Here is a 24,274-nt window from a genome sequence, read left to right on the forward strand (position 1 = left end):
CCTCAAGTTACACTGTACAGAAGTGAAGAGAAGACTCTTCACACTAATTATTTTCCTCCATGATGCAGCCTCTGCAAGATTGTATTTACAAGCCAAAGGCGTTGGCCGATTGCTTCTTGAGGCTTTTGTTATTCTTTTATTTAAAAAAAGCAGGAAGAAAGTATTAAGTTAATGCAAACCAGGACTTCCACTTCCAACTATTTAGAGGTTGTTTGGTTTAAAAACAAATACATGTGCTACATACATAGTGTTGCATTTTAAAGGCATAGGTAAGGGGCAGTTAAACATTTTCTGATTGCAAATTTGCAAATTAAAATCTATTCGAGCACATTTGTTAAATCATGCCCATCCCCCCCACTGTGCTTTAGAGTAGCAGGACACTTTTTTGTATGTGTGTGTGTGTTTGTGTGTGTTTGTGCGTGTAGTCATTCTACTAAGATTTCATGTGGAGATAAGAAGCCTTTTGTTAGGGTTTAATCTTTCCAATCCTGGGTTCCTACCCATTTCTCTTCTCCCTCACTGCCTCCACTGATTCCATCCATCCTCTCGCAGAGTTACTGTGCTTTACTTCAATGACGTCCCCTCATCTCAACCTCAGTGAGACTTTCTACAACTCTACAACTCTCTTACACATCTACACATAATTAGTCTTTAAATTCTCAGATGTCCATAAAACGAGACAAAGAAAAAGAAAGGGCCCCAGGAATCTTTCTGTCGTGCACAAGAGCAACAACAGTATTATCTTGTCACTGTTAACATGAGATGGCTTCGCTGTCTGGGAGTGATTAGTGGCTGTAAACGGGATAAAGGCATGTGTGTGTGTGGGTGTGTGTTGCATTGTGTCTGATAGACATTCTCCCACACTCTTGCCCTGTGGGATATAGGAAAGGCAGGCAGATGGCTGTATTCAGGTCCACCGCGGGTCAACATATGGCCCCGAGAGACAAAGTTTGTGTTTGTGTGTGTGAGACAGAGGAGCTCACTCTTAACTATGCATGAGTGGAGGAAGCTGAATAGGTAGGTGAGAAGGAGGGAGAAAAAAAAGGTAATAGTGGGGGGTCAGGAAAAATACACAGCGAGATAAAGAAGGGATAGTGACAGCTTGAGAGGATGAAAGGGGGAAACTTCCAGAGAAATCAATATATGGAGATGTGCTGATGCTCAGGGAAAAATAAAACCCGCATTTTGAGGCTGTTAGTTTATTCTTAGTATTGTTCAGTATAATTGATTTAGGAATAAAGCATCCAAGTGTGTTCATACTGGGCCATTATCACTTGTTGACAAAGTTAACATTTAGCATTTTCTCAACTTTTTTCTTAACCAGTTAACCAGCTTAAACTATGCACATTTTAAGTAGCTACTGCTAGCTTAATTAATGCTACGCTACTTAACTTATTGGCCTACTGAAGGATAAACAGGTTTAAAGCTGGAGTGCAGGACTTTTGCAAATACTGTATAGGTGGTTGGCTGCACTGTGGTCATAAACCCTGTCTCCTCCGTGTTAGATGATGGGACATGGACCGAACTAATCAGTTTAAGTTAAATACATTTGTCGTCAAGATGTTAATACTGATGTTTGCTAAAGTGTTCATGATTCTGGTAAGTTTAGTTACAATTTACAGTTTTGAAAAGTGGGACGAAGTGAAGCGTCCTCTGATCAGATCAAACTTCTGATAGCACCGAGATAGAATGAAGAAGTTCAGCCTGCTTCATTTGGAATCTGGATGTTTAGGAGCTCCACGTGTTCACCGTTCTACGCTCGGGGTTCATCAATGACTTGAGACTGAAACGGGTGATTTCCAGCAAACTAAAGTGAACTGCAGTGAGCTGCTTTCAGGAAACCTGACCCAGATGTCTCTGTCATTTTCTCACACTACAAAAGAGAATTCAGCCGCTCTCTGTGCACAGTGTTACTGAATTGTAACAAGTCATCAGTTTGAGTGAATGAATGCTGGTTTTACTCACACAGTCCCCCCCCCCCCAAACACATCCTTTCTTTCTTCCAGTACCTCCTCCTCCTCCTCCTCCTCCTCCTCCTCCCTCCCTCCCTCCCTCCCTCCCTTCATTCACCATTCCTCTTTTGTGAGGCTTGGTGACATTGTGATGCAGCAGGAGGAAAGGGAGCCAAGCTTTGTAGAGCAGCACAACAACAGCTGTTGCTGAGGCCCCACCATCGTGCCTCACGCTCACTGTCCCAAATCTCCATTCTACTGATATTTAGTTGCAGGTACGAGAGACATCTCACACCCTCACCCATTCCACTCCCCACACCGCTAACAACTTCCTCATCTTTATCTTGCCTCCACACTGCTTCCCCTCTGCCCCCGCCTCCAATAAACTTTTCTTTTCTACCTTTCATTCCCCTCCAGACTCCTGTAGAGGCTCTTCTTTTCTCTCATCTCATTTCCCTCCTGCCCACTCTCCCAATCTCCTCCTCCACCAACTTTCTAAAATTCCACCCCCTCCCAGGCTTTCTCTCTAATCCCTCCTTCGTTTTTTTTTTTCTTTCTTTACGGAAAGGATTTGGGCTAAGTGTTTAATGGGTTGCAACAAATGGGCAAAAGAGTGGGCTGTCAGGTGCTGTGCATTAATGCAGACACCTTACTCAATTTTCTTGACTGTTTTTCGTCCCGTGGCAATCGCTCTGTCGTAAAGAAGTTACAGTAACCACAAACCTCGAGGATGAGAGGTGTGGAGTGGCGGTCTACTAACCAGGGATCTTTCTTAACTTTTTTTGAGATTTTAAGCTCTTTCAAGTACTCTTGTATCGAGGGCCTCCAAACATAAGTAAGGACTCGACCCACTTCAAGCGAACCCAAAGTCTAAGACAACAGCGTGGGGAAACTTTTAAAGCAGTACAACAGCAATGCAACTTTGCACCTGCAAGAAGTTTTGGAACTTGTGAAAGATTGATTCCTTAAAAGAATGATCAGAACTGAGAAAGCAGACTCTGAAGTGTCCAGTCTTTCGGTTCCTATAGCTCAGCTTCCAAAACCACTGAGTCCTACACTTTCCATTATGTAATCAATGGCTACCCTTATATTAGACCCTCCCTCCCGATATATCCGTGCAACTTGTTTGTAACACAGGCTTTAACCCTGATGACATCACCGTAGCTAACTTTAATAAGCTGCATCCCAAGTATTTCTCTCGCTTTCCTCCCACTAGTAAACCTCTTAAGCTGCGTGCTGCGGTTTGTGAACAAACATAATTGAGTGGGTTGGCTATTGTTTCAATGTTGGGGGGAAACTCACGCCTTTTAAACCGGCGGATTAATAGTAGAAATGGTAGCCCAGATTAAATCAACTGATGCTCTACGAAAACAAATTGTAAAATGTAACTTTAAAATGTTGATCAAGCTCTCTGTGATAGCTGCATTTGTGTAATTTCATGTGCCTCAAGCAGGAGGCATGTCTAGATTTAAGCCCTTCTGCCTCGACTTCCCCTCCCCTATACATGTACATGTGGTAACCTAATTTATTTGTCTGTTGAGTATGTTTTTTTTTCCAGACAAATATGTGAAGTAATAGAAAAAATACTGAGTCTGGATTTTCCTTAAATGGGAAAAAACATATTTTCAAGTTGTGTATAATACTGACAGTAGTGACAGTAGATGTAAATATGGAAAATAGCATCCACAGCACTGTTCTAGGCCGAAGCCTGGGTAAGACCCACACTGAGAGAACATTACACTGATTTCAGGGGAATGATAGGACACGGCAAGGGAAACGTTATCAAAGCAAAGATACAAGCAAAGTGAGCACCACCATTAATGTCATACCAAACCATCCAGAGGGTTGAAGGGTAAAGTATTTCACAAAATGTTAGTATGCTTCTGACTGAAGCCATTTGAGCTTGTTGTGAATGCCAAGGTAGAGCTAAACCTGCTGGAACAAAACCTTTAAGTGCAGCCCACTCACGTACAGCAGAGCCTCTTAATACCGAGCTCATGACGTGGATCAATAACATGAGAGGAATATTAATATTCTAAGCTGGGATGATGGGAGTTTGAACCGCTGTGACTAGTGTACACTTTGAAATGTGTTGTTAGGCAGAGGAGCCTTTTAGAGCATTTAGAATTAAACACCTCAATGAGCATTTTTCTGTTCATATATTGAAATCATCACAGAGGTTCTCATTCCAGGATCTTAGTTCGGGTTTAAAATCACAAAAGGGGGGGGGGGGGGGGGGGTTATAGAAGTTTAGCATGTTTGTAAAAACATGGGTCCTCATTTCTCCCACACAAATACTGTGGGAACATCAGAAAGATCAAACTACAGCTTGTTGTGTCCCTCTAGTGGCACAAAGAGGCAACTACTTCAACCAGAGGTGAGTTTCTTTATTGTTTTGTTCAACGAGTTGTCGCTGCTTGCCTGACAGAACCTCGTTGTTGTAGTATTCTTGTCTCAACATTATTCGGCCAAAAGTGTTTAGATGCCAGAAATAAAATAAATATTACAACATCACATACAGTCTTGCTCTTTTAGGTGTTGAAAAAAGAAAAACACATGCCGATGTTTACAATACTGTACAAAAGACAAAACATGTACACCTGGGTGCAAAATTGAAAACACTACAGAGGACGAGAGTGATGCTTACTAAGCAGCTGTCATTCCAGTTTTGTTTATACAAAAGCCAGGTCTAGAAACTGTTATCACTTCTAATTGTATAACATAACACAGCTGAAGTTTAAATAACTGCCAAGAATCTGCTGCAAGGCAGAACAAAGCACCAGGTGCTGTTACAGCGAAACAAGAGCTGAATAAGAAATCTGAGGTGAAATCATTTTCAAATGCTCAGTAGCTTTTATTTGGATGGATGCTAAATAAAAATGGTCTGGCAGTTGATAATATGTATGTATCATCTAAATCTCTGTCTTATCCTTCTTTTAATTTTTTTTTATTTCAAATTATTTCTCAGATCAACATGGCAACATATTATAGAGAGTATTAAGTTACCTTTTCATGAACAATACATCCACATTAAAAACACTGACAGTTGTTTTTTTTAACAGGTGAATATTTAGTTAGAGTGGAAAGTAACATTTCATTGAAAACAAGAAGCAAAAGGAATAAAACAAATATTTATCAGACAACCACAAGTAAGAGATAAGCTCTGGCCAATGCTGTTTGCTCTGTCAGGGTTAACAGGTTATCAGCAAAACCCTGGCTCGTCCCCAGCTGTGTAAACCAGGGCGGTGTTTGATTCCCTCTGTGGTTGGACTGCTTGGTGGGAGGACACGAACAGCCATCCCTCTCTAGGATTAACAGAACCCCACAGGGGCCTGTTCATCTGCACCACGGTGGCAAAGAGGATCAGGTCACAACTTCTGGATCACCACCTGGAATTTACCTGGAAAGACAACGTGAAGTTGAGATTTACTGTTTGTTTGGACCTTAAAAAACAGACCAATCCAAACTTCAAGTGGTTGCATACACTGCTAAATGATACCTCACATGAAAAACAGCAGTTTGGCTTCTACTGGAAGCCAGTGAGCATGTTGTGTCACCTCACACTTTTCATTGGTAAAGAGAATAAAATACTGTCAGTACTTACAGGACGGCATGACAGAGACCTCAGCCGTCACCACACTGTCCAGACCAATGTTAGACAGAGCTCCTCTCACCATGCCACACGAAAAAGCGAGATACTGAGAGAAAATACACACAGAAAAATGAACCTGAGCTACTGCAACAGATTTGGACTCATTTGGTTTTGTATGAAACAACAAAGCCTACGTCTGATGTGGCAGTTTTATCAGACTGAGTAGAATTGTTGCTCTGTGAGCGCTTGTGAGAAAGCGTTAGAGGGTAAATACTGACCTTAGGAGCATGATCCAGATACTGTTTTCCATTGGAGAGCTGGGTCAGAAGAGCAAACTTGTTGTCCTGTAGAACATAGGTACCCTGTGGTGGAAAATACAAAAGTGTACAGAGGTTGTAACAAACAATGGAACACAATTTAACAAACACTGAATGTGCATTTATGTTTTAGCGCTTAATTTAACACTAATATTTATTATAACTTCAAAATCTATTGATCTCTAGCTCTAAATGCGCTCAACATGTTTTTACACCTCAACGATACACACAATTATTTTTCACGAGTCACACTAAATGCAAACATAACTTCTATTAGTATATAAGAAAACTCCAGAAACAATCTATGACCTTATGTGACTATACTGTGAGCTATTTGCTGTAATGATCTCACTTAAACAATAATCAGTGTTTTTCAAAATGGGATCCAACTTCCTTTTATATGAGGCCAGATATCCCAGCAGCCTAAGAAACATCTGTAGATGTCAACACTCTACAGACAAAATAAAGTGTGGTATGTGTGCGTAAGAAATAGCATTAGTTTGTCTTGTTTTACCTGATGGTTTGTTCGGAGGTTGTCAATCTGCCTCCTGAACACCTTTGTCCAGAAGTCTTTACAGATGAACTTCATTATATCCAGCTCATCCTTGAAGCTGGGAGAGTCTCTGGTCAACCTGGACAGAACATACATTTAAACACAGATGAGGATGAACGTCACACAGGCACATGCATGTATGTTTGTGCTCGTCTACCTCTCGATGAGCCCTTGTCCCACCCGGAAGCCCATGCCTTCGAGGACAGAGACGCAGACAGCTCTGTCCTGGAGAGAGGAAGAAATCCATTTGTTTAGTTTTCAAGTTTTATTTGTCATATGCAAGTTAACACCGGGTCAACAATAGGAGGAAAGGTGTCGGACAGGAAGAAACCGCTCAGCTCAGCAGTGCAATAGTTGAATATGATATATAACTAAATACATCCAAAGGTGCAGTGTGACATACATGGCACATGAGGTAAACACTTTCACTGGACGTGGTGTGTGTTAATATTATTGCACATGTGTATGTAAAGTTATGCACTGTGTGTGGATTAAACAGGCAGTAAAACAGATGTGCAGAGGGTTGTTAGTGATGAGATGAGGGCAACCTGTTGGTAGAAACATATGGACGTGTGTGTTGTCTGCTGTGAAAGATGACACGGTGAACACTGTAGTGGGTTCTCATGTGTATTATGTATGAACACGCAGAGGGACTGAACTGAACGCACCTTGTTGTCCATCACTCCGTTACTGGCTTGCTGCTCCTTGTAAACATGGGAGACGATCTCCATGTGGAGAAATTCAAACAGAGCCTCGTCCGTCATCCCTGACAGACAAACACACACGCGTCAGTACACAGACAGCACACAACAGGCTCAGTTAACACAGCAAGCGGTGATACACAACATCACATATGGTTGTTAGACCTATTTTACTGCAGCTTAGCATTAGCTACACAGTTAGCACCAGGAAGCTAGTGCGGTTAGCTAGCGACATCGTCCAGTTTTTTTAATCTTTTTCTTTGTCGTATGAGCTGAACTGAGAAAAAAAAAACACACATTCAAACCACACTGATAGTTTTTGTTATTAAATACAACAGAATGAACGAGTAAATCTATTGTACCTGTCAAATTACTGAAGTAGGCACGAAGTAAATATCAGCCCTCTTCCTAGATTGCACTCGATATTGACGCCAGGACGCTCCACTGAATTCGCGCAGGCGGTGTTAGCGGGTGTCAGCCCATGGAATGGAGAGAAAAAGGCTCCCGGAGTTTGTCTTCTTCACTTCCAACAATAACTAATGTCGTACAGAGAACTTATATATCAACTCATACAACTTATTGGGCTTAAGTAGAGGCCACAAATGAAGTATGTGATGCAGTGTCTGCCTAAAGTACGCCGGGTGATATTACAAACACACTCTAGATGCGTGTCCTCCAATCGCGGCGTGAAACGTCACTTGTCATGTGACCGTTCTAAACAAGCCACTTCCTTGTTGCTCATGTGATTTGCGTGCTCTTGACTTCACTGAGAAGGTTTAGTGATGTTTTTAACCGAATATTTTAACATTGAGCTTTTAGATAACATGTGAAATTCATAGTTTATCTCCGAGTTCAGGGGGAAATTGTGTGTCGCATGTCTGAGAGTCGTTGCATGGTTATTTAGCCTAAGACGTTTTGTTGTGTGTGTGCAGTCATGTCCAGCAGGTTCCAGATCGTGGTGCAGGGTGAAGCGTCTGAGACGGACTCTGATGATGAAGTCTACATCACTTCCCTGCCTGCTCCACAAACTGCCTCAGCCGGGGCCAAGGTGGGTGTGTGTGTGTGTGTGTGTGTGTGTGTGTGTGTGTGTGTGTGTGTGTGTGTGTGTGTGTGTGTGTGTGTGTGTGTGTGTGTGTGTGTGTGTGTGTGTGTGTTTTTGTTGCTGTTGTTAGGAACATTAAACCATGTCTCCACCCGCTCGTCCTCTGAATCCCCAGTTGGTTGTCTCTGTGATGTTGAATGCTGTCAGGTTCCAGGGGAGGCGTCAGAAACCGACAGTGAGGGGGAGGCGGTGGACCGAGCCTCTGCAGTGATCCAGGAGAGCGCTCAGGTTCTCAGCAGAGACCTGCCTCCTCTCATTGTGGTCAGAGATCATCCGGACATACAGTCCATTGTGGAGGATAGACCCAGCCCCACGCACAGGCCACATGGTGAGGAATACCAGTCCTATTTATAACAGTAGCTACTCCAATGATGAAACTTCCTGTGTGACAGGAATGTCTTTTATCTCACAGTCTTCCTCAGTGAACAGATCCTCTGGATGTATGAATTAATCGATTCAGCTGCATTTATGGATTTAAAACAGATGAGTTTAAGAAGCAGTTGAGAACTCTGAACAAGTTGTTTAGATTATCTGTTTATAGGAAGCTCCTAATTGGCTGTACACACTGTACTAACATCATGAAATACAGCAAGTGAACACGATCTGAGTAGCCATGCTTAGGATCATACATTGTGGTGATAAATGTGATGAACAATTATCACTTTTCAACCAATAATTAATACATATTTTCATGACATCTCAACAATATTTTGGTTCCGATCAACTGTATAAGTGAACCGATGGAGGACAAGTTAAGTTTTCAGTTGTTTCTCTGACCTGCCAATCTGTTCATCTCCAGGCGACACACTCTTACAACAGAAGCTGCAGGAGTCCAATAGTCGGCTGTATCACAACGTGTCACAGACAGTTCGGCAGGTTTATAGCAGTGCCACCAGAGAGGTATGATATTGTGTTTGACGCGCTTTTCATTATATATATATATATATATATATATATATGTATATTTTTAATAGTACCATTAAACCCCTTTCATACATTACCTTTAAAGATATTGTAGTGTGACAAGGCACTAAAGGGCCTTAGATACTTACAAATGTAAGTGGACATGTATACCAGATATGTGCATGCTTATAACAAACTGGGTTTCTTCATTAGCACAGGGGCTGACCTGCTGTCACTGAACTTCTTGTGCCCCGCAGATAAATATTTATCTGCGGGGCACCAGTCTGTGCAGACCCTTACACATTTCTGCCTTCTGACACTAAGTCTGAATCCAAAATATTATGCTGTATAATTTGTTAACAGACAAATGGATCCAAACAAAGGAAATAGAAAAATGAAATAAAAAATCTGACACTGAGTCCTGAGATCAGAATCTTCTACTGAAAATAATGGGTTTCGGTCCAAAAGTTCTAGTGTTGTCGAAATGAAGTATCTTATTTTGTTGTCAAGTATCCTTACAAAATATTGCCTTAACCACTGGGGCCACTTCACTTGGAACTAAATGACAAATTTGAGTTGTGTACAAGAAAAGCAAAGGCAATAATGCTGCCACACTAAATTCAGCTTCAACAATGATATGACACAGTAAGTGTATTCTGTAATGTCAGAAGCATAGCATTAGAATGGAGAGGATAATGGTCACGTGTTCAGAGGCTTCAAATAAAGTGGATTCGGTCTTAGAAATATGAGAATGAATTTATTATCGTCTGACCAAAGTACAATACCTTTGTCACTTGTAATTTAGCTGATTTAAGTCTTGTGAATTGCAAACGATCATTGCCTTCACCGTACTTTATAGTGTTTGATCTGTTTGATTGTTTTTTGTGAAGGTGCGCAGTGCGACCGCTCAGCTGAACACATCGCAGGGGGCCATCATCAACGCTTCTCACAGCATCAGGTTAATTCTGGACGACCTGAAGGCCGTGTCCGAGAAGATTGACATTATCACAAGCTGTCAAATTCTGCCTGATATTAATATCATTCCAAATAATTGTACTGCACCTGCTCCTTAAAGAGAGAAATCAGAAAAATCCTTCGAAAACATAGTTCAACATCATTATGGACATATGTTCCGAGAATATCAGAGACTAGCACACAAGCAGTAAGAAAAAACATGTACAAACCCAGCTTATGCATATCAATATACAGCACATATATTTAACAGTCACATACTCAGTCAGGCATTTACTGTATATATTGATCTGTCATATAATGTCTGATCCTGTGTCTGGAGTCCTGGGGACATTTCTGTGAAGAGTAAGAGTCAAGCAAGGAAAACAAACACATAAACAAGTCATCTGCTGTTGCGCACGTCTCCTCCTGCACATTTTTGTTTACATTTCCCTGCAGTACTTTGTATATATTCATACAGCAGAACATGTCAAGTATCTTAAACCAATGAGACAGACTTTTTATGTGGCATATCGTTTCCTATCTTTGATGTTTTTTTGTCCCACACGTTTCTCGTGTGATATTTGTTTCCCTTTGTTTGTTAAAATTGTATAATAAAGTAACACATTAATATAAATTGACTTTATACCCTGATGGTTCATTGATGTGGCTTTGAATTAAGTAAAATTGTAGATGAGTGGAATTGGAGTTTACATTTTTTTTAATTTTCAGCTTGTTTTTTCAAATTTGTGTTTTTGCTTCAGGCCCAAACAATGCTGCATTCAACCCAGTTTAGATGATTTATAACCACACTTTAGGTTCTTTTCAATGCGCACATGTCACAGATTACTATACCAAAATCTAAAGGGAGCTCATCCAGCTTCTCTTTATCTCCCTCTCTCTGTTGTCTCCTCTCTCTCGCACCCATCGCCAATCTGTCTCTGTGACTAAAGCTCCATCTCCCAGTCTGCCCTCTCCAGCTGTGTTCACTGGCTCCGGAGGCACTCGGAGGAGCCACCAAGTATCTCAAAGTTAAAATGTGGGGCCTCACTGTCACACCGTCTCCCACTCTGTTCGGTGCTCTGGTCCTAATACACATGGTAAGAAAAATAACAATCCTTTATTTCGCAGTTTCGAATAAATTATTTTATAATGTGAATATATTTTTCGAAGCTGACTGATGAGCTGTAAATAAGCAAACAGTATTATTGTAGAGACGATTTATAAATATTGACTGAATAACAGTAAATAATCCTCAACAGTAACAATATCAGAGTGTCATTGAATTGTGACGTTTTACCAAAGCACTCCGCCCCTCTCGCGTCTTTCCATCCGTCCTTTCACTTATCCAATGCCATAATTCCACATAATAATTTTCAGGTGGACACGTCAAACCATCGTGTAGACATACATCAACAGCACTGTCAGCAGGTTGAGGACCGAGGCCACAATACCCACAATGCTAAGCACATGGTCGGTATCTAACTTGCATTCTTTAGGAAGAGCAGAAACAGGATCAGCCGACTAAAAGAGAGCAGACAAAAGAGCATATCGTTCATAATATTCATAGTCAAAAACTCAGTTTCAATTTAGTGTCTTGATGTTTCCGCCACCTGATGGCGCCATTGATACACATGACACAAAACACATAATTGCTTGTATCCACTGTAATCCTCTCCATTCATCACTTGCAGTTAAATGAATGTGATTTTCACACTTGTGGTGTATAAAGAAGTTATAATTCCATCATTATTTGACTATCATTTCCTTTAAGGTCCATATGTGCATACATTTTATATCCTACACACAGCATACACATTTTAAGTTTAATAAAAAAAAAAGAAGTTAAGTTATGATTTATTTTTAGAAACAAGATAGTAAAAGTCTATTTAATTCTATCCTCCCTGTCTTATAAAGTAAAACGGTGACAATAGAGCGACGAAAAGGGAAAATTCCTCTGATGAGCTGAAAAAGTTTGTTTCAGAAATTTACCTCCCGGCTGTTTCTCCTTCCTCTCACTTCTACTGGTGCAACAGGCTCCATTTCTCACTCTTCAAACTCCCTCAGAGTGAAATCAACTTCAGCCTTAATTCCCTCCAGTTCCAAAACAAACGGATCCAAATGTTTAGAGGGATGATGGCTGTCAGGTACCACTGGAACTGGTTTCTTTTTTTAAGACTCCTGTAACCTCCTCTCTCTGAGCTTTGGAAACCCACAGGTCTGTGATAATGGCTCAGACTGTAATATAGGGCCATGAAGCTGCTCAGCTGCCCAGCCACTATTTCTGTGTCGGGTCATCTATAGCTGGTTTTTAACTGTCTCTGTGTGTGTCCACTGGATAATGTTACCAAAGTAGTGATAAGGCCCCAAATACATCACTAGTGCCCTCTCATTGTGTGTGTGTGTGTGTGTGTGTGTGTGTGTGTGTGTGTGTGTGTGTGTGTGTGTGTGTGTGTGTGTGTGTGTGTGTGTGTGTGTGTGTGTGTGTGTGTGTGTGTGTGTGTGTGTGTGTGTGTGTGTGTGTGTGTGTGTGTGTGTGTGTGTGTGTGTGTGTGTGTGTGTTTTTCTGTGTGTCTGATCGTTGCTGTCTCTTCAAGTGTGATAGATAGGATTCGTGGTCTTGACGGTGGGCATAGAGACAACTTGAAAGTCTGTAATGGATGTAAAGGAAGAAACGTTAGCTTTACCATTTACATCACTGTTGATTGTTCAGCTCAAAACGTGTGATTCCGATTCATGTCCATCATGTTTAAAGAGGGCGGAGGGGCCGAGCTCTTGCCATTGGACAGCTTTGATTTAAACACGCTGAGGCCTCGTTATAGACGCCGCTGAGGGGCAGAGGTGAAGTGTTAGTTAGGGTCACGGACTAGAAAAGCTCCTTCAGGTCATTTGTCATCTGATACCACGGATTTACTCCATGCAAGTGATAGATTGACTCAGTTAGAGACTAGAATGGCTCTCAGTGCATTGCAAACACCCAACAGTCTCCTTACCAAACCATTGAAATTCACTATCCAGATTTTTATTTGGATCTGCACCAAATAGCTCACACTCATAAATATTAGTCCCCTAAACAGGTCAGAATGTTTTCATCAAGCTCCATGAATTTTTCCCTGAGAAATCGATGAAAATGTTAAGAAGTGCCCGATCTCACAATCTTAAAGCAGGTGAAAGGAAAGTCTTGGATCGTCCTTCTGATTCGCATCCGCACCAAAATGTAATGGAATCTTCCCTGAGTCATGAGTTTTGTGGTAAGCCATAAAAACAAACAAACAAACACACACACACACACACATAAAAGCACAACTTTCTTGGTGTGAGGGAAGGCTTTAGGTCCAGGTATAAAGTCGAATGATTAACTGCAAGAAGTGTTGTTAGTTTTATTGTCCGTCTGCTTATCTTCCCTCTTTCTCTCCGTTTTTTTCTAACTGCATCAAATGTTCAAAATCAATGGCGTAAGAGCAGCATGTATAGAGATGCTCTTCTACCCTGACCTGAACAGAGGGGGTGGAAAATGGAGGGGGCAACAGAAGTGATTAATGAATCGATCAGAGTATAATGAGACCCAGAGGAACAAAGGAACAGCTATCTTCACTTATGTGACTCGTTTTGAAGCTTAAGAGGCATTTCTCACATCCCCAGAAATCGTATTATTTGTATTTAAGTGTGTGCGTGTGCATCTTGAAGACCCAGCTGTGCTGACTGAGCTCCAGGCTTTGAGGGCTGCATGAGTGATGAGTAATTTGTAATAAGGGCAAACACTGAAAACACATTGATAAAGAACAACAATGTCAGTGGTTATGATGATGATGATGATGATGATGATGATGGTTATGGTGATTGTCACATCTTCTTACCCTCCTCGTCACTCTTGATTATACGGACGTTGAGGTAAAACTGGAATGACACATGTACATGAAAACCAATGCAACATATATTTTAGTAGAAATAACATTATTATATGACCGACAAAAGACAACCCCCCATACAAAATATTTAAATCTGATGGCTTTAGATATTAATTTGGATCTGTGACAAATTGTACACACATTAATATCAGATGGCTAAATATTACAGATCTTTTAAAATGAGGATTTGTGGATTATTCCCTGAAAAATTAACAATCTAAAAAAAAAGGCCCTTTGTTGCAATTATTTAGACAAATAAACCCGTAAACAAACTACAGGGGCACTCAAGAGACGTTGGTCCATGCCCCTAACACACACCAAATTTCAAGAAATGTTGGTTTAGTCATTTTTGCGTAATAATAAAACCAAGAAAAAGAAAATAGCAATGAAGACATTACCTCCCTGGCAGAGTAAATAACATTAAAAAATAGAAAAATGCAGCATTACCATGAAGTATTACTATTAATAGCAGATAAATGTAAAATTACCAGACCATATTTTCATTCTTATAAGTCAAACCCATTTCAGCAATGTAACTGATTTACATTTTGTTTCTGTTTCTGACTGGATTTCCAGTTTTTTATATAAATGAAAATACATTTTAACGATCAAATTACTGTTTTGACCGTCAATTACTTTATCAGATTTATTTATTACAAAATGAATCATTCTACACTTATTCACTGTCTATAGGCACATATATAAAATAGTGTACATGTCTATATCTGAACAGCATTCATAATATCTTCCTTAACAAGAATATTAACATTGTTTTTTCATTTATTTTTATAACCTAACAATTCACTGTACAATCTCTTTCCTGTAAACTGTGAGCTGACAAGGTTTAGTGATAAAGGTCGGTTGGTACTGAAGAATGAAGCTGATACACTGACCTCACTTCCTGATTTCTCTCAGCAGGGCCGTGATGTAATTGATTTTTAACTTTGCAGACACACTGTAGCTTGTGCATTGAACGTAGGTGCAGCCGAAGTCGCATGAGCAAAAACGGTGTGACTCAGTGGGTCTTTTCCTTCAAGCCTGGCTGCACTTGTGAGGGGATGTTACACTCAACAGGCAAGTAGGACAATATATTACTGTTTACATGAAACATCTTTCCTTGTTCCACTGACAGTGGCTCGAGGCTCCGGGCCTGGGATGGGGAGTTCATGCTTGAGCTGGCAAACTTACTAAAGACTAAAATAGGAACACAGCAAACAATAGACCGAGACAATGAGGAGGGAGTGTTGATGCTTGCAGCGGAGAGAGTGCAGAGGGTAAGGGAGAGCATGGAGAGAAGACAGCCACACTGGATTATTTAATCACACAATAGATTAAGTGGTTGACAGTAGCTGCAGTATCCAAGAGACTATAGGCTGGTTTGTGTGTCTGTGCGTGTGTGTGTGCGCGCAGAGGGCAACCACCAATATTAGCCAGGTCAGTGGCTGTCTCATGGGACGCCTGAGGACGTGCTGTTAGTTTATCTGGCTGGGTGAACATGGCTGCACCCAACAGCACAGGTCTGCCAGAGCAACTATACGCTGTACTTAAAAAGAGCTGTGCTCTCTGGGTGAAAACCTTGTTTCATATATGGTTCGAGCGTTCAAGACAATGTTGGAAACTAGGATGCTTCCCATTGACAAACAGGAAGTGTGAACAGGAGGAAACACACTCAGAGGAGCTGGAGGGAGCAGCAGCAGCCACACACACTCCAGTTGCATCCCGCTGATAAAAAGTGAAGCTATGAATACACAAGTAGACAAGATTTTAGTCTTAATTTAGTTATTCCAACCCATTTCAGTGACTTTGCCTGAATAAAGAAACAGAATGTGGATGAGGGCACAGCCTCAGTTTCCTGTCACCTGAAGACACGTAGGTTGTAAGGCAGCGTGGTAAAACCCAGAGTAAAACAAGTATGAAAATGACAGCTGGATGTTTTCTATACATTATAGGAAATCCATGGCAAATTTAAGTGTAGAAAATTATTGTATGTGGATCTACATTGTGATACACATGTGCCGCATCCTTCATTTTTCATGTCCGATTGGATTTTTATTGAAGAAATTAGTTTTTTCAATCAAATGGACTAATTTATGAGTTTCATAAGAGTACCGTTGGGCCTTGGTGTATTAAATTACATTACGTGTCATTTAGCTGATGCTTTTATCCTAAGCGATTTCCAATTAGTGCATTCAACATCTATGATGGGCCATTCGGGGTTCAGCATCTTGCCCAAGGACACTTTGGCATGGGATGAGATCCGTGCCGCCGACCCTCTGGTTGCCATGTCAGCACATGTCAGCTAGTGGGCAAATATCTTAAAAATAAAAAATTGAATTCATCGGAAATAAAACAAGAGAAGCTTTAGATTTTCTTTAGATTCAGATTTTGGGATTGAAATCAATTATCTTGGCTAATCAGGATTACAACAGATTTAGAGAGAAATCTGTCTTTTCTCCGTCTCAATTTTCCTGAAAATCCAGAGTTCATGTGTATTTGTGCAGTTGGAGAGATAATGTAGAATATTGAAACAAGCAAACGAGCTAGAGCTTGTTGTATTGACTGTGACATTTTTTTTTTTGCCCAAACAGATGTAACACAAGGAACAAAAAAAGAAATTCTGCAGATGGTGTTTTTTTTTTCTTCACTTTTATTGGCATTACTACAACTATACATTATATATAATCATTACACGAAAAGTACACAGGATCTCACAGTTTTTGTTCCATGGCTACTCTTAACCTGTTTCTCTATCAGATTTGTCAGCAATGAATATAATACTCGTACGCAAATCTCAAGGATGTAGGCTCCCTGCTCTGACAAGATAACTTTATTACCTGCTTATATAAACACACATAATCAGTGTGGTAATTATTCTGGACTTTCCCTCTTTGAAATCGACAGTTTGGTGTAGCAGCAGCAGCAGCAGCAGCTACTGTCCTGGAATGTTAGTCGGTAAATCATCAGCCCGTCACACGGACCTCTGGTGAATGGATCGTGTCTGAGGCTTTCTGACACCTGGCAGTTGTTTGAATCACTGTTCCTTTCTGCTCTGGAAAGGACTCTGTGTTAAATGAGAAGTGACGATCTGTGTCCATCTCAGGCTAAAAATCGATTCAGCTCACCGATCAAGAAAAAACCATGAGGATGCGTCTCAGTCGCTGTGGCTCCCTCAGCCAGATTTAGAAAATCAAGTCTTAAAATGAACGTTTGGAGCCTCGTTCACTTGTCGTCTGGGTTTTTGTGTTCACAGTTCATATCTGGGGCAGTGGGTGGGAGTCCCAGGTGTACTCTGCTTATTCCCTGGCAGTAAACATGGTTTCCACAACATAACACACACAAAAAGGCATCAAATAAATATGAAACAATCTAAAACTCTGAATGTTGATTCTGAGTGGCAGATTTGAAAAGTCTTAAGTCTGTGTGTGCATGCGTGTGTGGGTTTGTGAGTGTGCGTGCATGCGTGTGTGTGTCATATTAAGGAGATGGCTGGATGTCTGTTGGCACAGCAGATGGCAGGACTCACCCTGAAGGCTCTCTCCTCTCATCAATCTGTGTGGACGTGTCCCTGTAGTGTTCTTTACGAAAAACTTGAACTGCATGCAGAACACACGATAAGACTTATTGTCAAATATCATCAATAATACTGATTGCTGATATGAAGAAGGTCCCGCATTGACCAAGGCTACAGAAGAATATAAATCTACATTTATTTATTTGTTCTTATTTTCTTTTTCAAGTATATCAAATATTATGGCTCAATATACAATCTACCCATTTTAGTTTGTACATACATTTAAAAAGAGATTAAAAAAGTTTTTATATTAGCAGAAAAAAATTAATTTCTTTCGTTTGTTTCAGTCTAAAAATATTTGTTTTACAATTGGCCCTTAACTGGGATCATTTTCAAGTAATGCACCCTTTAAAAAAGATTTAAGAAATAACTGACTGTTATAGCAATGGTTAATAAATCCTTTTCTAATGCTTTATAAATCAATTAGAAGATTTTTTTTATACGTTTGGCTGGAATCTGTTATGGAATCTGGATAATATACGTGTTATTATTCATTTTCTCTCCAGGCAAATACCATCAGTCACACTTTGTTCTTATTAATGGCTCGTAAAGCAATAGTAAATGTTATATTATTAAAACCACTGTATACCAGCTCATGAATCTTAATGGGTGCCTTAGAAGAAAGCATTGCCGTGAAACATTTCCAGTCATAAACCTGAGCTAAAATGTTGAGCGTTTGTTTTGTTTGTTTGCTAACATCAAGTGAACCTTTAGCGAAGTGTTGACCAAAATATAAAGTTAGTTCACAAGTGTTCACATGTGCACAGCTGTGGCTCCGGGTGTCACAGTCTGACAGCGGGTGTCTAGCCAACCAAAGGTGGCTCGTATATCCTGTGCTCTGTTGCACACTTAAAATGGATTCAGCTCAACAAACTCCAGCGTGCTATTATCGGATTTGACAGGAAGTTAATGTGCAAGTCACATCGATCTCGACGAGCTGGCTGTCGACCCGTCCTGATGTGCGCTGAGAGATGGTGTGAAACTAAACTCATGAAGCTAGAGAGTGTGAGTGTGTGTGTGTGTGTTTCCATCTTTGTGAGGACCAATGTGAGTGTAGGTCTATAGGGTGACGACATTTTGGCTTTCAGTTCTATAAACTGGGTTGGAACTGGTTTAAGTAAATTAATTAAGTTTGTCACAATTGTGTTTTTATCAAAGTCTTTATTAGATCCCAACCTTCTCTTCATGGCATATTCCTGAATTGAATTGCTGTTCCCAGCTATTGTTGGTCTTTTATCTCTGGTATTATCATTATTATTATAAAGCTATCATTATAGTATATCATATATAATATGATGATATATATTATCATCATCAGAGCTCAGACCACTGGTTCCAGCAGCAACAGCTGGCATCCAAATTAGGTTACTACCGCAACATTTGCCAGGTTGTGGGTATGTATGCAAATGTAATCTTTAAATACAGTTTCTAAAGTACAGAAACGTGTGTGATTCTGAATGTGCAAGTGAGAAAGAGAGAGAACTAAGGCAACTGAATTCCTGGTAATTGAAATATTTAGACTCATCCTGGTTCATGGCGGTCTCAGATCCTATCTCTAATCTAATCTAATAATTCTGAATGGAAGTGTGGAATTTGGAAACTGTGGTCATGTGTTCCTCCAGCATTCTGTAAATATGGCCATGGAATTACTTGTCAACACCTTCTACACCTGCACTTAATAAAAATAGACTATTGGCAGTATAAAAACCTTGATATTTGATGTTTTCGTCCCAAACCTGTGGCTGTGGCTTTCAAGCTTATCCGAAGAAACACTCATTGATAAACTGTTTCTAAAACTAACATCATAGACAATATAACAAGGAATCTGAATATGGAATGATTATCAAAAGTACTTACTCACACAAGCCAACATGTTAAGTTACAGTATAGGGTAAGAGAGCAATCAGAGGTGCTGGTCATTCATCATAGGAAACAAGATGTTCCAGTCGTCCTTGTTGGTAAGTCTTTCCCAGACCCTCTGATAGATTACTGTCTGAGATGAGGTCCTTTTCACGGGTACGGGTGTGTTGACATTTTGTATAAAAGTAATGTGCTGTGTGAAATTACGGCAGAGACTTGCGTAGGTCCTCTCAGTACTATGTCTTCTCCGGCTTCAGCTTGTTGGTGGAGAGGAGAATGACGAGGATGAAGTGGAGATTCAGGCTAGTCCCTCCTGCTCGCTTGTCAGCTGCGTTTATGTTTGCTCCTCCATTAGAGACGCAGCACTTAAACCTAACGTCATATGCGTAGTGATATGCTGCGCCGGCGGGAACGTTGCAACCCAATCCCGGGGAGGTATTTGTGTGTTGTAGACAGATTGCGAGGCCTTGTAGGGAGGTTCTATGTCCTCTTTTTCCAGACAATCCACACCGGTTCCCAGAGACTTCTCTGCTACTGTTGCATACCTTTGTATTGTGCTGCAACAGTGCACCATCCTGATCTGTGTGACACGGCATCAGTTCCATGCTTTCCCCTCTCTGCTGCTGCTCTGTGCAGATCCAATCAGAGAAACAAGATACAAGAAATAACAGAGTTAATCTGTGGCACCAACCGCCCTCGTAGGGATCTTTGCCGATGTGCAGAGCTGCTGAAGCATCAGCACCATCCAGTTTCATGCCTGGGTGTTTCCAATGTACGTAAACACATAGAAATAACAGATTTACAAAAAAAGATGGCAGTCTTTACATCACTCGTGACAATTTGCTTGATAATTTGATTGTAGCGATATAAGATCAAGTAAACATCATGTGAATGAGTTCGTGCTGCATATTCAAAAACAGTGTGGGACAAAAAATTTCACATAAAAAATAAAATTTTGTTACGTGTATTTCTGTAATAAATTACACTTCTCATCTTAAACTCACTGGATTTACTTTCAAATCCTCTCATCACCTTCTTTTCCCACTATTATTGGAAAAACATTAGATTATTAGGCAAAGAAAACCCCCTAGGAAATACATAACCCCCAGACAATGTATCAGGGTGTGCTTAGCTTAAAGATAATATACATGTGTGTATGCTACGATCATTGGAATCATCGGTACAGCTGTGGTTATCGTAGGTGCGGCGGGTTAGCACACATCAGATGGAGGTGTATATGTACACGAAGACAAGCAGCAGGAGGTTGAGAACAATGCCGATGATGCCCAGCACCGCCAGGAATCTCTCCTCTGGTGTGCTCAGGTATGGACACGTCAATTCCATGGAAAAATCTTTTTAGTGACTCTACTATATAGAAATTAGGATTCAGTGAAGAGCAATCATACAGAGGCTCTGTTACAGTAGTTGAACATTGGCTGGGAGCAGATAGGCCGAGAGAGGCCCCTCTGGCGTTAAGTCACTTGGCGTTTTTTGTACCCTTGTTTAAATTTATCTCTAAGTTAACTCAGAGTTCTTTGTTTGTTGGACTGTGTCGATAAACCTTATTGGCAGTGACTTCTTAAACACGTATAGGAACAAATAAAAAATGCAACAAAACAGACTGTCACAGAGTTAATAGACAAAAAGACAGATGCAGCGACCAAAGACAGATAAGAGCTACACTCCTGCTATTAAAGCAGTCCCGGAAAAGCTATACCACAGTCATTGGTCAGTATAACAAACACCTGTGACCAGTCCTGACCGGCACTCTCAGCAAGTGCTGGAGTAAGTTTGGATGATTCCGCCTGCAGCTCCAACACTCTGACGGGCAGCAGTCTCCCGGCCAACGGAGATACGTCCTCAGGGACAAGTCGTGGTGCAGGTGTAGATAAATATGGCTTCTCTCCAGCTGAACACACCGCCACCGATCTCACGTCTCAGCACTTACTCCGCATAATCAAAACCTCAGAGTATATAAAGTACATCAATACTTAAAGAGGAGGGAGGGCAGTGTGAAGCAAAGTTGGCGACACGGTCAAGGTCTCTTCAACGTCCAAGAGAGACACTTAGGTGACGGAGGTGTAGATGTAGACAACTATGACCACTAGAAGATTGAGAATGGTCCCGATGATGCCCAGCACGGCTAAAATTCGCTCCTCGCGGTCGTTCGTGTTGTCGTCCTCTCTTGCGTGAGAGCTGCAGACATAGCGGCTTCCGGGTACCATATTTAGCATCACAGAGCCCCACCCCCACGGGGCGCGGCGCCTGGAGAAGGGAATTCCAGAGAAGAAGGTAGATGGAGGTGAAGGAAAGGGATACGGTTGAAATTGAAGGAGAGAAAGGAAGCAAATGGAAATGGGAGGGGGAGGAGAAACAAACGGGTTAATTATATCTGACACAAAAATTTCGCCCCTCTTTTCAATTTCAAAGTTTTTCATTCATGCAGGTTATAAATATCACTCACAAGAAGGCAAAAGGTCAAATTGATTTTGTTTTTAGCTATATTTGCTGTCCAGCCTGTATACTTCAAAACTTTTCTTCCTATTTTCTGTCTTCAATGTCCCCCATTCTCAGAGGTGGTTTTGTCGTCCTTATCCACCTTCTCTCTTTCTTAACTCCATTCCTCCTCTTTCACTTTTCACCTCAACTCTCCTACTGCCCTTGTTGTCACCTCTTTTCACAACGTGTTCCTCTTCCTTCCTCATATTTTGTCACTTCTTTCGCATCCCGTCAACTGCAAGACAAGTCCAACTCAACAAGAATACATCCGACCCAGTGCCAACAGCACCTATAGTGTTTGTTGTGTGTCTCACCTAGGTTACCTTATCTGTCTTTCCCATTCAACACCTCCTTTCTCCGCCCGTATGTGGTTCGTATAACTCGAGAATCGTTAAGTTGATCAGCTTCACACTTGGCATGTTACATTACATTACATTACATGTCATTTAGCTGACGCTTTTATCCAAAGCGACTTACATTTTAGAACACTCATCATTTTTTATGAGGGGCCATCTAGGGGTTCAGTATCTTGCCAAGGACACTTAGGCATGCAGATGGGATAGAGTGGGATTCGAACCGGCGACCTTCTTGTTGCATAGCACCCACTCTATCCCCTAGGCCACGCTCTCCCCATGTGTATTGTCAAGTGGTCAAAGAAGTGCAGTGTAGAATGTATATGATTAAACCTTGGGATATTCGTCAGGTTAATTTTGATAGTTTGCATAACTGAAATCCTAAATTGCTTGGTTAAAATTAGGTTTGATTTACAAGAGGCTGGTTGTGTTTATCTCATGAACATCTACGCAGTTTCGTGGGGGTCATTTGCTGCAGTATTTCAATTAAAGCTTGTGTTAAAAATCTTAAAAATTCTAGTATAAAAAATGTATTGCACTCCTTATTCTTCTTCCCTGCTCTTCTTCCATTTATTCCCCTCTCTCTCTGTCGTTGAGCATTACTGCTGATTTAGGATCAATGGTGTCCATGAAAAATGAATGAGGTCGGGCGCTGATGAGGGAATCATCCGCCGTCCTCTGAGACAGTTTGGGAACATCGAGGGAAAGGGAGGTTAGGATGAAGACAGTGCAAATGTGTGACTTTATATCTCTCTCTGTGTGTCGGAGCTAAATTAAGTGTGACTCGTGGTTTTCATCCAGGATTTAAGGTTATCCACGACACTTTACTATCTGTAAGTAGATCCAGTGCTGGGATACCTCATCCAATTTTATCAATAATTCACCTCCCTAGGATAAATGACAAACAAGTATAGAATATAGAAAAGATCTGGTTTCATGATGTATAATCAAACTCTCCCAAAACAACTCAGTGTCAAATGCTGTAATTGAATAAGAAAATCATCTCCATTCGAGTCCATCCGTCTTTTTGCCCTTACATCTTTTCTTTACTCTCTACTTGTTCTGTCTTGATATTTTGTTTATGTTGTGGGTAAACATTTCAACTACCATCAGTCATTGTGGTCAGCCCAGGGGTGTGTGTCTGTGTGTGTGTGTGCCTGCATGCATCTGTGCAGTGTTAGATTTGTGTGTGTAACGACAGGGACATGGTTCTATCTTTTGATGCAGCTCAACAATTCAGCAGGGTAACATGATTATTTCCAACCCAATTAGAGGGACTGCATGGCACCCCTCGAACCACAGAGACATACAATAAACGATAATGAAGAAAACATGAGAAAGCAAATAATAAAGTGAAATGATATAATATAGGCCTGATTTATGTAATATGGTCCAGAACTGTGCTAAATAAACATACAACTAATTTCTCTGTATAAAAGTGATCCCTGGAAGTGTGTTTTCTTTCATACCCATCGCATAACATCAAACTGAAGTCCTTGGTTCCGGTGTGCTACAGAAGTTGAAGCTACAATCCTTCAATTTGAATGGAGATGCATTATAGCTATATTCAGTTATGTACAAGTGATGCAAAGCTTATCCAAAACATAAAGTATTCCCCAAAAGTGAAGCAGGCTGTTACTGACATCTTGTCAAATGTGACCACTGGATTTTAGGAGCACTTTAATGGTAAAACATCCACATTAAACAATATGTGTCTGAGCTGATGATATCTCAATACCACGACTTTGTGTCCACGTCTGAACTTTGCTAATGTAATCTGGGTTCTACATAGAATTTCTATCATAGTAGCAAATCCATCTGCCATTGAATGTTTCTTAAAATTCTGTGAAAATCTAAATTGCATTGCCAACGGAGATTCCCCTCATTAACGGAGAGCCCCTCATTTAGCATTCACTGATCCTCACGAAAATGAAGACAGTTATGTACCATGACCAGATGCACAAAAAAGCCTCAAGGAGCATTATGAAAAACGCAACAGGACGCCCGCCATT

General features: G+C 40.8%; 2 protein-coding genes across 3 annotated transcripts; one reads left to right on the plus strand and one right to left on the minus strand.

Annotated features, from left to right (window-relative positions):
• Nucleotides 1-4,324: 4,324 nt before the first annotated feature.
• Nucleotides 4,325-7,715, minus strand: trappc6bl (trafficking protein particle complex subunit 6B, like). Its single transcript, XM_062386008.1, has 7 exons — nucleotides 7,478-7,715; nucleotides 7,083-7,180; nucleotides 6,572-6,639; nucleotides 6,376-6,493; nucleotides 5,823-5,906; nucleotides 5,557-5,650; nucleotides 4,325-5,352 (listed from the first exon to the last, which is right to left on the minus strand). Exons 2-7 carry the CDS (start codon nucleotides 7,176-7,178, stop codon nucleotides 5,321-5,323), a joined length of 492 nt encoding a protein of 163 aa, XP_062241992.1. The 5' UTR covers nucleotides 7,179-7,180; nucleotides 7,478-7,715; the 3' UTR covers nucleotides 4,325-5,320.
• Nucleotides 7,716-7,804: 89 nt separating this feature from the next.
• bloc1s3 (biogenesis of lysosomal organelles complex-1, subunit 3) lies at nucleotides 7,805-10,712 on the plus strand. Of its 2 annotated transcripts, XM_062386005.1 has the most exons (5): nucleotides 7,805-7,889; nucleotides 8,048-8,163; nucleotides 8,365-8,545; nucleotides 9,017-9,117; nucleotides 10,011-10,712. In XM_062386005.1, the coding sequence occupies exons 2-5, from the start codon at nucleotides 8,050-8,052 to the stop codon at nucleotides 10,191-10,193; spliced, it is 579 nt and encodes a 192-aa protein (XP_062241989.1). In that variant the 5' UTR covers nucleotides 7,805-7,889; nucleotides 8,048-8,049; the 3' UTR covers nucleotides 10,194-10,712. The 2 variants fall into 2 exon arrangements, with proteins under 2 accessions (XP_062241989.1, XP_062241990.1); XM_062386006.1 differs by lacking the exon at nucleotides 7,805-7,889 and having other exon boundaries at nucleotides 7,914-8,163.
• Nucleotides 10,713-24,274: the final 13,562 nt, after the last annotated feature.

Source organism: Platichthys flesus, chromosome 4, assembly GCF_949316205.1.
Source record: "Platichthys flesus chromosome 4, fPlaFle2.1, whole genome shotgun sequence".
In the NCBI taxonomy this organism is placed as follows: Eukaryota; Metazoa; Chordata; class Actinopteri; order Pleuronectiformes; family Pleuronectidae; genus Platichthys; species Platichthys flesus.